This window comes from Eurosta solidaginis, chromosome 3 (assembly GCF_040869045.1).
Source record: "Eurosta solidaginis isolate ZX-2024a chromosome 3, ASM4086904v1, whole genome shotgun sequence".
Lineage (NCBI taxonomy): Eukaryota > Metazoa > Arthropoda > Insecta > Diptera > Tephritidae > Eurosta > Eurosta solidaginis.
Window position 1 is genome coordinate 61,296,674 of NC_090321.1, and position 12,901 is coordinate 61,309,574.

The 12,901-nt window shown below is 35.1% G+C and overlaps 1 protein-coding gene across 1 annotated transcript; it reads right to left on the reverse strand.

Annotated features, from left to right (window-relative positions):
- Positions 1-1,713: 1,713 nt before the first annotated feature.
- Positions 1,714-11,424, reverse strand: Psi (P-element somatic inhibitor). The gene is made up of 10 exons (XM_067771969.1): positions 11,114-11,424; positions 10,574-10,958; positions 10,224-10,507; positions 9,775-10,167; positions 9,573-9,719; positions 9,072-9,502; positions 8,942-9,003; positions 8,448-8,626; positions 7,906-8,381; positions 1,714-7,461 (listed from the first exon to the last, which is right to left on the reverse strand). The coding sequence occupies exons 1-9, from the start codon at positions 11,189-11,191 to the stop codon at positions 8,010-8,012; spliced, it is 2,331 nt and encodes a 776-aa protein (XP_067628070.1). The 5' UTR covers positions 11,192-11,424; the 3' UTR covers positions 1,714-7,461; positions 7,906-8,009.
- Positions 11,425-12,901: the final 1,477 nt, after the last annotated feature.

Genomic DNA, 12,901 nt, shown 5'->3' on the forward strand with positions numbered 1-12,901 from the left:
TCCGTTAATCTTTAACGTAATTAATAAAAATGCTCATTTATCAAAACATGCCATCAAATTCCAGGAGCCGAATGGTAACATACGATCCGTAATCGAATTCCTTTTTTAAATCACAATAGCACGGAAATGATATATCGGATTAATGAAATATGTAAACTAGGGACAACGCTTACTAGATCCATAATATATATATATTTTTTTTAATAGTTGGATAGCATCATTTTTACCGCTTGAGTGAAAATAGTTTTCGATCCGTGATCGTATGTTACGATTCCATAGCAGATTTCTAAATGCTAAAACTTCTATGCTAAAACTTCTATGCTAAAACTTCATCGCTAAATACCTAAAATAATATCAAGTGCGCAGAAAAGTATGCAACGTTTAGTACCATATGGTCACAAGCAATAACAGCCTAACTACTATATTGCCATCCATAGCAAAATAGCAGTAAAGTGTATAAAGTTGATTCACAGAAATATGAAATACCTGTTTTAAGTTTAACTAAGTAAACAGTCGTATTTGGCACATAACAAAAATTATTGAATATAACCTATTAAATAACTTTATGGAGAGTTATTATGACCATATGATTTTGGTAAGTTATCCTTTTCGGAGGCGAAAATTAGACGTGAACTGCCTTCATGTCTTGGGCAATTTACTGCTTTAAATGGTCTGACAAAGTTGACATAGTCATAACTTTACCGTCTTTTTGGTTATGGACGGCAGTATTCTTTTACATAAGACTTAGGCCGTTATTGCTTGCATGTGATGGTCAGGTACTAAATGTTGCATGGTTTTCTGCGCACTTGATACTGTTTTGGAGATTTTTGGCCTTGGAGTTTTAGCGTTAGCGAAAGCTGGAAATTGGGGGCAAAGCATTAGTTGAGTAGTTTTGAAAGTGGTTAATTGAAAATTTTTATATTTAGCTCAAATAAATTTGTAAAGTCAAATGTGAAATATAAAAATTATAAAAGATATGCATAGTAAGGCTCTTGTGACCAATCGATTATTCAACTAATCGACTATTCGATTATTTGAGTGCCAACTTGTGTACTGATTCAAAATATATCCGATTTCGATTCCAACATAGCATGCAATCCACTAACTGTCAATTTGATAAGCAACAGTCGCTTCCCAAGGCAGTCGGTTCTATGTACCGGAGCGACTCGGGATTTTTCCCGACCAAGGACTGTCATTTCAGTGTGACCCCATCTAATTTGTTTCGTCCCTCCCACAAATTGTCATCCTCCCAGCAGCTCCTTGCAGCAGGACTGCTCCATATTCTCTTACTCCGGGAAGGCATCGAATCCAATCCGGGTCCGTCTCCTGACCCCGGTCCTGAGAAATGGTTTTGCTGCATCTGCCGGAAAAGAATCTCTTTAGGACGGTCATACTCTGTTCAGTGTGTCTCGTGTAAGGGATGGTTGCATCGGACAGGTTGTTCTGGGCTTGATCCCAAAACCCGACGTCCACGTAACTTCTATAAATCTTTTGTGGCTCCTTGCTGTTCACGCCCAAGGGCGTCCCGTAGTCTACGCCTTAGCGCCCCCACCCCCCCCCCCCCCCCCACTACCTTCCAGCAGCCCCGCTGCTCAGCAAGCCACAACAAGTACCCGCTGATGCTCGCGCCCCACGGCGCCAACAACTGATACAACAGCTGATACCACTCATAACTACTACCTTCGTAGTAGAGTTGGTAGCAATGCTGAGCATCAGCCCCTGCCCCCCCCCCCCCCCCTTTTTTTCCGGCAGCAATCGTGCAGGTCAGGGAAACAGACTCTTAGTCCCTACCTCCGTTTGCACCGTCTACCAGCACAGAATATATAGGTTTGCGACATCCGCCCAATGCAGCTCCTGCCTTGGGTGGTGCCACTTTCCTAGATGTTCTGGTCTCCGCGACGGCAACCCCCCGACGGGTTTCATCGCGCCATGTTGCCAGGTCGCAAACCCAAATCATCCGGGTACCCCAATGCTTGCCCAAGGACTCCCAGTCCCCGCCCAGGCCTGCCAAAATACTGCTCTCAGAATCGCCACGGGCTGTCTTCTTATGTCCACAGAACACCATCTGCATAATGAGGCGAGAATACTCCCCATCAGGGAGAGAAATGAGATGCTGACCAAACTGTTCCTGTTGAATACCCAGAAACCTGGGCATCCCAACAGACATCTGATTGATGAACCAGCACCGCCTAGGGGCTTAAGCAGTCATCTCCGTAAGCATTTTGAGGAAATACGGCACCTGAGAACCCAGCCGTATGAAGTGAAAAAACACAAGCAGGTGCTTGGTGAACTCCATAAACAGGCGTCGGACCTTTATGCCGGGAATTGCCCGGTGAATCCAGTGCTTAACGAAAATTATCCAAAACTTGCGGAAGAGAAACGCATACTCCCCAGGGAAACGCGTGTCACTCTTGCTCAACTTCGTTCTGGATACTGTAACAGGTTAAACTCTTACCTATCCAGAATCAACCCCGACATTTTGTGATCGGTCGCGGCTATTAGGTGGGGCGGCCATTGCTACAACAACAACAACATAAGCAACAGTTTCATAGCTATAATTTTTGTCATAAAGAAATACAATTTTTAGATTTCATAAATTCAATTGCTTGCTACAAAATGAGTTTCCGAAAACAGTATGGAATTTCTTTATAGTTCCGAGGATGCCAAAAAGGCAAAGTGCAAGAAATGCGAGCTCAAGAACATCTTTACAAATTGCTAGTCATAGAAAAATTACAAAAAAGATTATTCGAGTCGGTCACTTATCGAATGCAAACAAGCAGTCGATTAATGATTATCGATTTTTTAACTAAACAACTTTAGCTAATCGATTACTTGAATAGTCGATAATCTAGAGCTCTAGTATAAGTATTTAAATAGTTCAAAATGAAAATATTAAAAAAAAAAGAATTAAATCTTTGAGCAACGAACCTTTGATTAATCAAAACGGTAATAGCTCCATTTGCTTTTTGATTTGAATTAAAATTTAAATTTAAAATTCAAATAACGTTTTACTGGAGCAAACTCATTGTTTGATTAATCGATTGATTTAATTTGTGATTAATAAAAAATTTTTAGTAAACAATTAATCGCACACTTCTACAATATTTCAGTTTTACAAAAACATCAAAGTAAAAATCGTATCCAGTATGTTACAAAAACACTTGCTTTAAATCTTTCGGTCCCTGTAGCACTATTCGGCAACTCGATTTCAAAGTTAGTTCCATTGGCACTTTAGAACCGAGTTAACGCATAGGATGGATCACTTTTCATATATATGTATGAAGTTTAATAAGTAAATAATATAAATACATATATACGTATACGTCGGCACTTTTTTGTTCATACATTGAAAACATAATTTATTTACGGTCATATAAAATGTTGCAACATTTTAATGAGGCTCTCGCTTCCATATTTAAAAATGCTATATATATAGATATTTACATGTGTTAGCACATGTTTTATTAAAAAAAAAGTTTAGTAATAAAAAAATATATAAATGAGCAATAATTAAAGGGAAAAGGATAGGGACCAATCAATTTTTTTTTTGTTTTACATAGTGAAATCGACAATGTACATACGTGTGATATCAATTTAAAGAAAAATTTTTTGTTTTCAAATAGTGAGAGCGTTTAGAGCAGCTTACCAATTGTTTTTGAATTTTTTTGGCCTTCCTACTGTTTTGTTCTTTCGTTTTTTGTAAGATTTAGTGTTGGAAGTTTTGCTAGATGTGAGTATTAGGTACTCTATTGGGGTAACTAAAAGTAGGTATTCTTTGCTGTAGACTTTCAGCTGTGTGATTCGAACTGGAAATAGATTTATATTACATACATAGATATGTATATGCAGCAAAAAGGCAAGAAATACCTTCGTATAATAAGATATAGAAAAATATATTGGGCACACAATAGGCGTGCAAGCACATGTGTACATACATAAAAATGTATATTAAAGAGTTCATATTATAACGAAATGGTATGTATTAAAAAATTTAGGTGCTATAAATCGCGAAACGTTGTTCATAAGTACGTACAGAAATATAAACAGTCATATGATGTTATATATGTAAATTAATATATAAGAAATAGTATGCATATACTTGGTATATGAAATCAATTTATAGGTTTATCAATTTGTAAAAGCACAAAAATTAATATAGTGAATCTTACCAGAAGAAACTATGTATGAACCGTTTTATTTGTTTATTTATATTTTTTTGTTATATTTTGTACCTTTTGTGTTTTTACAGTTTCGCTTCAAATGTTTATCAAACGTGCCCGTCCAATCGAACGACCCAAAGGTTCTAATACGCTCTATGTAGACGGAAGTTGGGGGCAAACCCTTAGTCGGTCATTTATGTCCATATAAAAAAAGATATAAAGTATAGATTAAAGCCAAGAATGCAATCAAAAAATAGGCATGTTTTTACATATGAATAATATTCAAAATATCGTTTAGTCATATACATTTTTTAAATATTGTAAAACACGCATGTAGTAATTAGTTGATTTTAGCTCAGTTGCATATTTTTCTTTTTTCATGTCAGGTTTATGAACTGTTTGCGAATTTCAAGAAAAAAAAGAGAAACTTGAAAATTTTGGAGACTTTAAAACTGGATGTATCTAAGCTTATTAATTGAGAAAATAGAACATATTTGAAAGTTTGGGAAACTTTAAAAATAGAGATATTAGAAAAAAACATTTGAAACTAATTGGGGAAAATTGGAAACTTTGAAAATCGGTAGTCAAAAAAAAGTTTTCAACATTCGAAATGTTGTAAACAGGTGCGTGTGTTACGAGATTTCGAAGAGTAAAATATATCTTTCGTTATTAATTAAAATAATGCAATTATTTTGAAAAATTTTACACAGCCACAGATATCTCAGATTATGCCTGGAATATGGAAAGGCATTTCATGGCAGAAATACACCCGGAGGGCCTACTAAACACAATGGCGAGGGGCGAAAAATTGCCTATTGTATTTCAATGTAAGACTAACTAAGAACAAGAAGAATCAGTCTTCTGGTACCTAAGAGGTCACAAATAAAACGCACTTGCTACAATTCGAGATCTTATCGCCGAAACGGAGGTAATTCCTATCGTTTTCATGGACCAGTTGAGAACTATATTCATGATATTAGCAGATATCGGGTATAGAAACTAAAAAGGACAAAAGCTCATGAACCCAAAGTTTTTAAGCAAAAAACTAGGAAAAGGATTATAAATCATTTGATGTTTGATCACTTAATGGCAAATAGACCATTTTCGATCTAATAAATACGTATGTAATAACCAAACAAAAACAAGTTAACTCGGAAATTAACACAAATAAAAACAAAAATTTATGTATATTTGAAAGACAAAGGGAAAGTACTCAATAGACACAATACATAAAAAGTGAGCTTTCGCTCGGAATCGAGTTTCTGATCAACAGCTGGGTATATTTGGTTTCTGTTGGAAAATCCACTTTAGCTTCGAAAGTCAAGCTGAGCAAATGCACGCTTCTTATATATGAGATCCAACATTTTCACTATAAAGTAACCTCTAAAAATATTAGCGAAGTTCACATCCAGCTCGTAAGTCGGTAGCTTTTTTTTTTTTTTTGTATTGTGAATTTCAATTTAAACACCAAACTGATGAAAAAAAGTTTAGGCAAATAGTTAAACAAAATCATTGGGCCTAACTCACATAGAATGAAAAAGGAATATGTGCATATTTAAATTTAAAAAAAAGAGTTCGTTAAAAAATTATTAAATTATACCACTATTTGTATTTGTATATACATATGCCTCAAAAGTGGATTATACGTTTGTAAATAAAATATTTAAAATCACAAAAAGTAAAATATATAAAAATTATAAAAAAAGATATATGTGTATAAAAATTTATATTTTAAAGCTGAGAGTCGCTGACTTGACCAAATTTCCTCTGCTGAGAGTTACGTACACTAATAAAAAGTATCTATAGCCTTTTTGAATTTCCCTTGTTCTCAGTTTGTTGCATTTAAACAAACCGCTACAATTTTCACTTTAAATAAATAAAAAATATATCAGATTTATATACGTAGTATGTTTAGTTATAGGTACACACATGTGTTATATAAGCATGTGAATATTATATTGACATTGTAATTGAGAAATCCTTATATTTAATATACATTTATATATGTAATTATGAATATGGTAAAATTAGCATGTTTTGATATTTATGTAAATAAACATTTGTTTTTTAATTGCAATTACAAAAAAAAATTTAGATATATATATGTTGCATCTAGTTTTTAATCATATTCCACATATGTAATGCAAACAAGTTTACTCAAATCAATTTTTATATAAATATCTAATTTGCATACGCATTTTAATGTCATTATTATTATACACGCATGTATATGAAAGTTATTTTTTTTTATCTAATCGATTGAAAATTATTATAATATACATACAGATGTACGTATGTATATTCAGGCTTACCACGGGTAGTTTTTTTTGTAATATGAATTTACTTTTATTCTGGTAGAGATACGAGGCATGTTTCACTTTCATTTCCGGCCAAATTTGGCGTTTTTGTGTGATGTTTTTTGTTCACACACATTGTTCATTCACACATACGTTTGAATGTTACCAAATATTTCAAGAATTGTCGGCAACGAGCTGCTTTCCATGGGGTGGCATTTATTTAAGTATGTATGTTTAATAAAATGTATGCGCTTATAGACGTGATAGGATTAATTGAAAGCTGTTGCTACTGTTGTAGAATGAAGTTGGAGTTTTTGGAAGAACATTGGAAATATATTTATTTGTTTCGTTTTATTATACAAATACGTAAATTGTATATCTTCAATTGATTTCTTTTTTAGTTTGCAGTTTGTATGAAATGTTAGTTAATGATTTTTTACTATAAAAACAAAATTTTCTAATTTATATTCAACGCATAAATTTTACAAGTTCAATTGTTTTTTTAAAATGTTTTTTTATGGGTTAAGAGGCATGCGCATTTATATTTAGTTCACTACTATACATACGTATTTTTAGCAAGTTTTTTTTCAATTTAACGTTTGATTGAACACGTTCCTTTAAGGGTAGTTTTCGTTTTACGTTTACTGCTAACTTGTTCCTTCTCATGCAAGACGTTTCGCGTGGTCATGCGTCGTTCAACACTTTTTTTTTAAAATATGTATGCAATATTTTATGATGTTTTTTTATGATGTATTATGCACTTCCTTATTTTTTTATTTCTGCATTAACTAATGGTTTATTGCAGCGCAATTATCATTAAATGTTTTGATTATTATGAGTGTTTGAAGTTCCTATAAATTATGCTTACAAACTAGAAATACATTATCTATGTTTTAAAATATTAAATTCAACCAATCTCGCACACGCCAACACATTTTCACAGATACTGTGAGTGATAAGGAGTAGTAGTAGTAGTAGAAGTAGTTATTGAGACATTGTGACCTCTGCAAAAAATGTTTTATGTTGGAATATATCAGCATATGTTAAAATAATATGTACTAATGTAAAAATATATATAGCTATAATCAATTTGAAGTTGTAAATAGTAATTATAAAGTATATGTTTTATATAATTGGATGTCAATTGTAATTAAGGCGAAATCTACTAAATAGTAAAGTGTAAAGGAATTATTCAATTTATAAATGCATTCATTTACGTAATAGGTATAATACATACAGGTATGTATGTGAGATAGAATATAAAGGCAATCATGATGTATTAAATGCTGTAAAGCAGGTATGTGAATCATATAACATAGTCAAATGTGTATTTTTATAATAAGTTTTATATATCAATTTTAACAACAAAGCAATAAAATATCAAATAAATAAAAAAAAATTACAAAAAATGGTTAAATAAAATTTTATTATCTACCAAGTCAACTTACCCCATTAAAAGATTCTGCTACAGATAGGCACTAGCATACTCCGCCGCTCGTTTCACTTATATTTTTTAGATATATATAATTTAAATATTGTACTAGCAATTCATTTATTTATCGCCTTTGCTTGATTTGCCAGCATTTGGTCCGCCACCCATGCTACCGGGGGTCATGTTGGACTGTGGCGCGCCTGGATAACCGCCTCCAGGTGCGCCGTAGCCCCCATAACCGCCTTGGTGTGGATAACCGGGTGCTGAACCGCCTGTTGCCTGATTTGCTTGAGCGGCAGCTGCAGCATAGTATTGCGAATACTGTGCGTACTGACTGGGTGTCATACCTTGTAATGCTGCATTGCTACCCCCATCAGCGGAGTTATTTGCAGCACCAGTGTTACCACTACTACTATTACTGCCAGCTGCCGCGCCACTATTGCCACCAGCACCACCGCCTCCGGTATTAGCTTGTCCATTTTGTCCCCCACTCTGTGTAAGCAAAAGGAACAAAAGTTAAAGAAAAACAATAAAAGTATTGGAGAAAAAATTGCAAACCTTCATTTGTTTTTCGATAGCTTCAGCCTCTGCTATTTTTCCAATACTACGGTAGTACTCCGCCCATTGTGCACTATAATCAGCTCCCCCACCACCTTGTGACTGCTGTGGTTGTTGTTGCTGTTGCTGAGGCTGATGTTGCGGTTGTTGTTGTGCCTGTTGCTGTTGTGGCATTCCGCCTAGGTTATGCGAAATTAAAATTATGAAAATATTTAGTGGTCTTATGTTCTATTTATCATTTTGCTATTAAACATTAAATAAATTTTGTATTTCAATCTGTGTTTTCAATCTTTAAAATTTTGTATGGTTCTCCCTATTAATCCGGAAATAAATATTTTAATAAAAATAAAATATCTACAAAATATTTGAAAATATTTGAAAATAAAATAATAAAATATATAAAGTAATAAATTACAATTTGCTTTTATGCTTTTTGACTAAACATTCTCTAACAAACTTTTTCTTTATTGTTCAGATTATTTGGTGTTAATTACCAGCTTGTTTCGCCTTCAACTGTTGTTCAATCATTTCGGCCTCCCGCATCATGCCCATTGATCTGTAAGTCAAATATATTTGGAAATATAGATCTATATCAACAAATGCTTTTGAAAAACAAGTGTTTACTTGTAGTATTCGATCCATTGAGCTGAATAGTCTGCTGATTGACCACCACCTGGTGCTCCAGGGTTTTGACCCATCGCACCACCACCCATCATCATTTGATGTTGACTTTGGTCACCCCAACTTTGGGGAGCATATCCACCCCATTGCTGTTGGTATGCAGCATTTGGATCATTTTGCATTTGATTTTGACCATAACCTTGATTATGCTGTCCAGGTATATTACCAGATATCGGTTTACGTGATATTATTGGTAAATCCATATTAATTTTTTCAGCCATCATTTGACGCGCTGCTTCTACTTGTTCAGCTGTACCCTTACATTTAAATAACTTTTCAGACGGTGGATTGACAGCATTGCGATCCATTTCACAATATGCACCGGATTGTTGATTTATTAATTTTATTGTTTCACCGCCACGTCCAATTACAATCTACATTTAAAAAGTCCAAATGGTATTTCAAAAAACAAAAATAAAAAATAAATAAAAATTATTTACTTACGCCACATTTTGCTGTAGGCACCATAAAGGTTATTTCTTCACGCGGTGGCTGTTGTGCATGATTTACACCATAACCATAGCCATAATTTGAATTACCACCTTCCATGCTGGTATTATTGCTGTTGTTAGGATTTCGTTGTTGTCGTTGCTACAAAATTGGGAGTCTTAAAATATTTCTTAAAACTTTAACAAATGTATCTCACCAGCATATTTTCAATAAGACCATCTATCATTCGTTTTGCATCATCTACTTGTTGCCGCGTACCCTGAATAAGACAACGTCTATCACCAGGCTCATCATTTTTGCCTTGTATGAATTGTAGCTTACATCCGCATTCTGTTTGTATTTTACGTATCATATCACCACCTTTGCCAATTACTACACCCACAGCTACTTTAGGCACAAAAACTTCTAACTGTTCGCCAAGGTTCCCAAAATTATACCCGCTAGGGTTACCACCACTACCCTGTGAATTATTACCACCATTACGAGCAGCAAGCGCTGCCGCTTGCAAATCCTTTTGTGCTATCAAATCTAATACTGATTGTTTAGCGTGCTCAATCTTTTGCGGATCTCCTGAGATGCGCAGCGGTTTCTACAGAAATTAGCAAAACGTATTATTATGGGAAACAACATTATCTTATATATTACAATTAATTCTTGATTTGGGCCATCCTGTATGATCACCATTTTAGCTCCAGTCTTCTCTTGTAACTGTTTGATTGTATCACCTCCCTTCCCAATTACCAAACCAACTTTGGTTCCTGGTATCATAATCTCTTGATATGGTGGAAATCCTGTAGGTCCTGGTGGTGGCATATTAATTGTTAATACAACTTCAATATTTCCACCACCATGTCGGTTAGACAATTGTTGAAGTAGCTCACGACCCTTTGTTACAGTTTCACGAGAGCCACGTAAAGTTATAACACGATCTTTATTATACAAAAATAATAAAAAATAAAATGCCGTCTTATATTTATTAGGCGATATAAGTATACCTTGATCTTGTGGAAGTTGAATTTTACAACCGGATTCGCCCTGTATCTGAGTAATAGTATCATTACTGCCACGTCCTAAAACTGAATTGACAAGCGCTTCCGGAATACGTATTTGTTCTTCCACTGTAGTACCAGCTGTTGAGGCCAAACGTTGTGCTACTGCTGCAGCTTGGGCTAATGCTTGTGAAATATTAGCAGCCCCTCCGCCACCAGCGTTACTGCCATTTGAATTATTATACTCATTTCCGGGGCTGGTAAAACGTTTCATTTCTGGACCGGAATCGTTGTCTTCATGAGAACGCTTAAAGCCTGCACCCGGTGTTGGTGATGCAGCCACACCTGCGCTATTTTGCTGTGAGGCATTTGGCTGTATCTTTGCCGCTATCTGTATATGTATAAGTAAAATACATATATTTATATATATATATATATATATATATATATATATATGTACGGTTTTGTGCGTGAAATGCGTATACATAAAAAATTATTTGCAAACTAATTTCTAAAATGGAGAGTTCTATTTCTTTATCATCTTACCTGTTTGGCACGTTGCAGTGCAGCAGCAAAGGCCTGCGATTGATTTAGGTTAGATTGTGCTCCAGAAAATTCACTCATTTTATATATATATGGATTTTTTCACTGATCTCAAAATAGTTTCTTCCCAAGTAAATTTATGGGTTTCACACTACAAATTCTATTAGATAATACTTTGACACAATATATTATGTACCGTGATGACTTTTTCACTTGTAAAAATCAATTATATTCTGTTTTATGATAAAGTCCAAAAATTTAACAGACACCACATGTATTCTTTCACGGAAAATTAGAAATGGCCGCTGCTGAAAATTATCGAAATCGTGAACAAGCGAAACTTCTTGGTAAATGAAACAGTAAGACGCTGCCAGGTTAAAAACATGTGCTAGCAATGACAGTGTTGCGTTTTTACTTTTATTAGAGCCTCCTGCGATTTACAACCAGATTGACTGAATTTTGTGCGAATTAGTGCAGTTGTTGTTGTTGTTGTAGCGATAAGGTTGCTCCCCGAAGGCTTTGGGGAGTGTTATCGATGTGATGGTCCTTTGCCGGATACAAATCCGGTACGCTCCTGTACCATAGCATCATTAAGGTGCTAGCCCGACCATCTCGGGAACGATTTATGTGGCCACATTAAACCTTCAGGCCATTCCCTCCCTCCCTCCCCCAAAGTTCCATGAGGTGCTTGGGGTCGCCAGAGCCTCGTCTGTTAGTGAAACAGGATTCGCCGCGGTTAGGTGAAGTTGACAATTGGGTTTGGAGAAGCTATATATTGCGCTGGCAACCTGAAAGGTTGCGCTACACAGCCCCTTGAAACTGGTATTTTAGTCGCCTCTTACGACAGGCATACCTACGGCGGGTATATTCTGATCCCCTAACCCGTTGGGGGCGGGTGGCTTCGTGACACACGTATTTGTTGTCGGTTACACGTTGATGAAAATCAAAAATTTTTGATTTTTTCATTTGACGCTAGCTTATTTGATAGCCGCGGGGTGTGATTGACAAAACAGCAGTGTTGTATTTATTTTGTGTCGACATTCAAAATGAGCAAGTGCGCAGAAGAACAGCAATTCATATTAAAATTTATTGAAAATTATCAATGTTTACCAGCTTTATGGAATGTAAAGCTTTTATTATTATTTAATAAAATGTTTATTAATTTTTTTATTATTTAATAAAACTGCTGTAGTTGCAAGTAAATAAAGTCATCATCCGATGATGACATATTCACGACCGAACGCTACGGTTTCTCAATGCAAATGTTGATTGATGGCTTTTTATTTGTAGTCGCGCGGCAAGCGTCAAATACCCGAGACGCACACATACAAAATTTCAGTCAATCTGGTTGTAAATCGCAGGAGGCTCTTAAAGATGCCGGCAACGCACAAAATTTGCTTGATGGTCACCATAGCAACAGCCCTACAAGAAACGCTGATAGTTTGTTTAAGCAGCAATATATCGTCACTCTGATGTTTTTTTTTAGCAATATACGAGTATGACATATGATGTCAGCCCAATTTATCCTTTTTATCAATATGAAAAAAGAAATCGTCAAATAAAACGAAAGTGGAGACAGCGCAAGTTAAAATATGAGATTTAATGAATATCTACCGTTAAAGCTCTAGGAGGATATATGCTATAACTTTCAAGCAAATGTAAACAGCTTCCAAAGATATTATAATATACCGGATACCGGATATATTTATCCGGTAGATTCGCCAAATCTATTTTTAACGTAATAGAGGCGATAGCAACGTAAGTATAGGCAGAGACGAACGATAAGGATAT

Bases quoted from the DNA above. Each gene is read 5' to 3' on its own strand.
- Psi (XM_067771969.1), bottom strand. From the start codon at position 11,191: ATGAGTGAATTTTCTGGAGCACAATCTAACCTAAATCAATCGCAGGCC. The intron at 10,168-10,223 runs GTAATATATAAG...TAATTTCTGTAG, and splicing joins GCCCAAATCAAGAATTAATT to AAACCGCTGCGCATCTCAGG. The intron at 8,382-8,447 runs GTTTGCAATTTT...TTGCTTACACAG, and splicing joins CTATCGAAAAACAAATGAAG to AGTGGGGGACAAAATGGACA.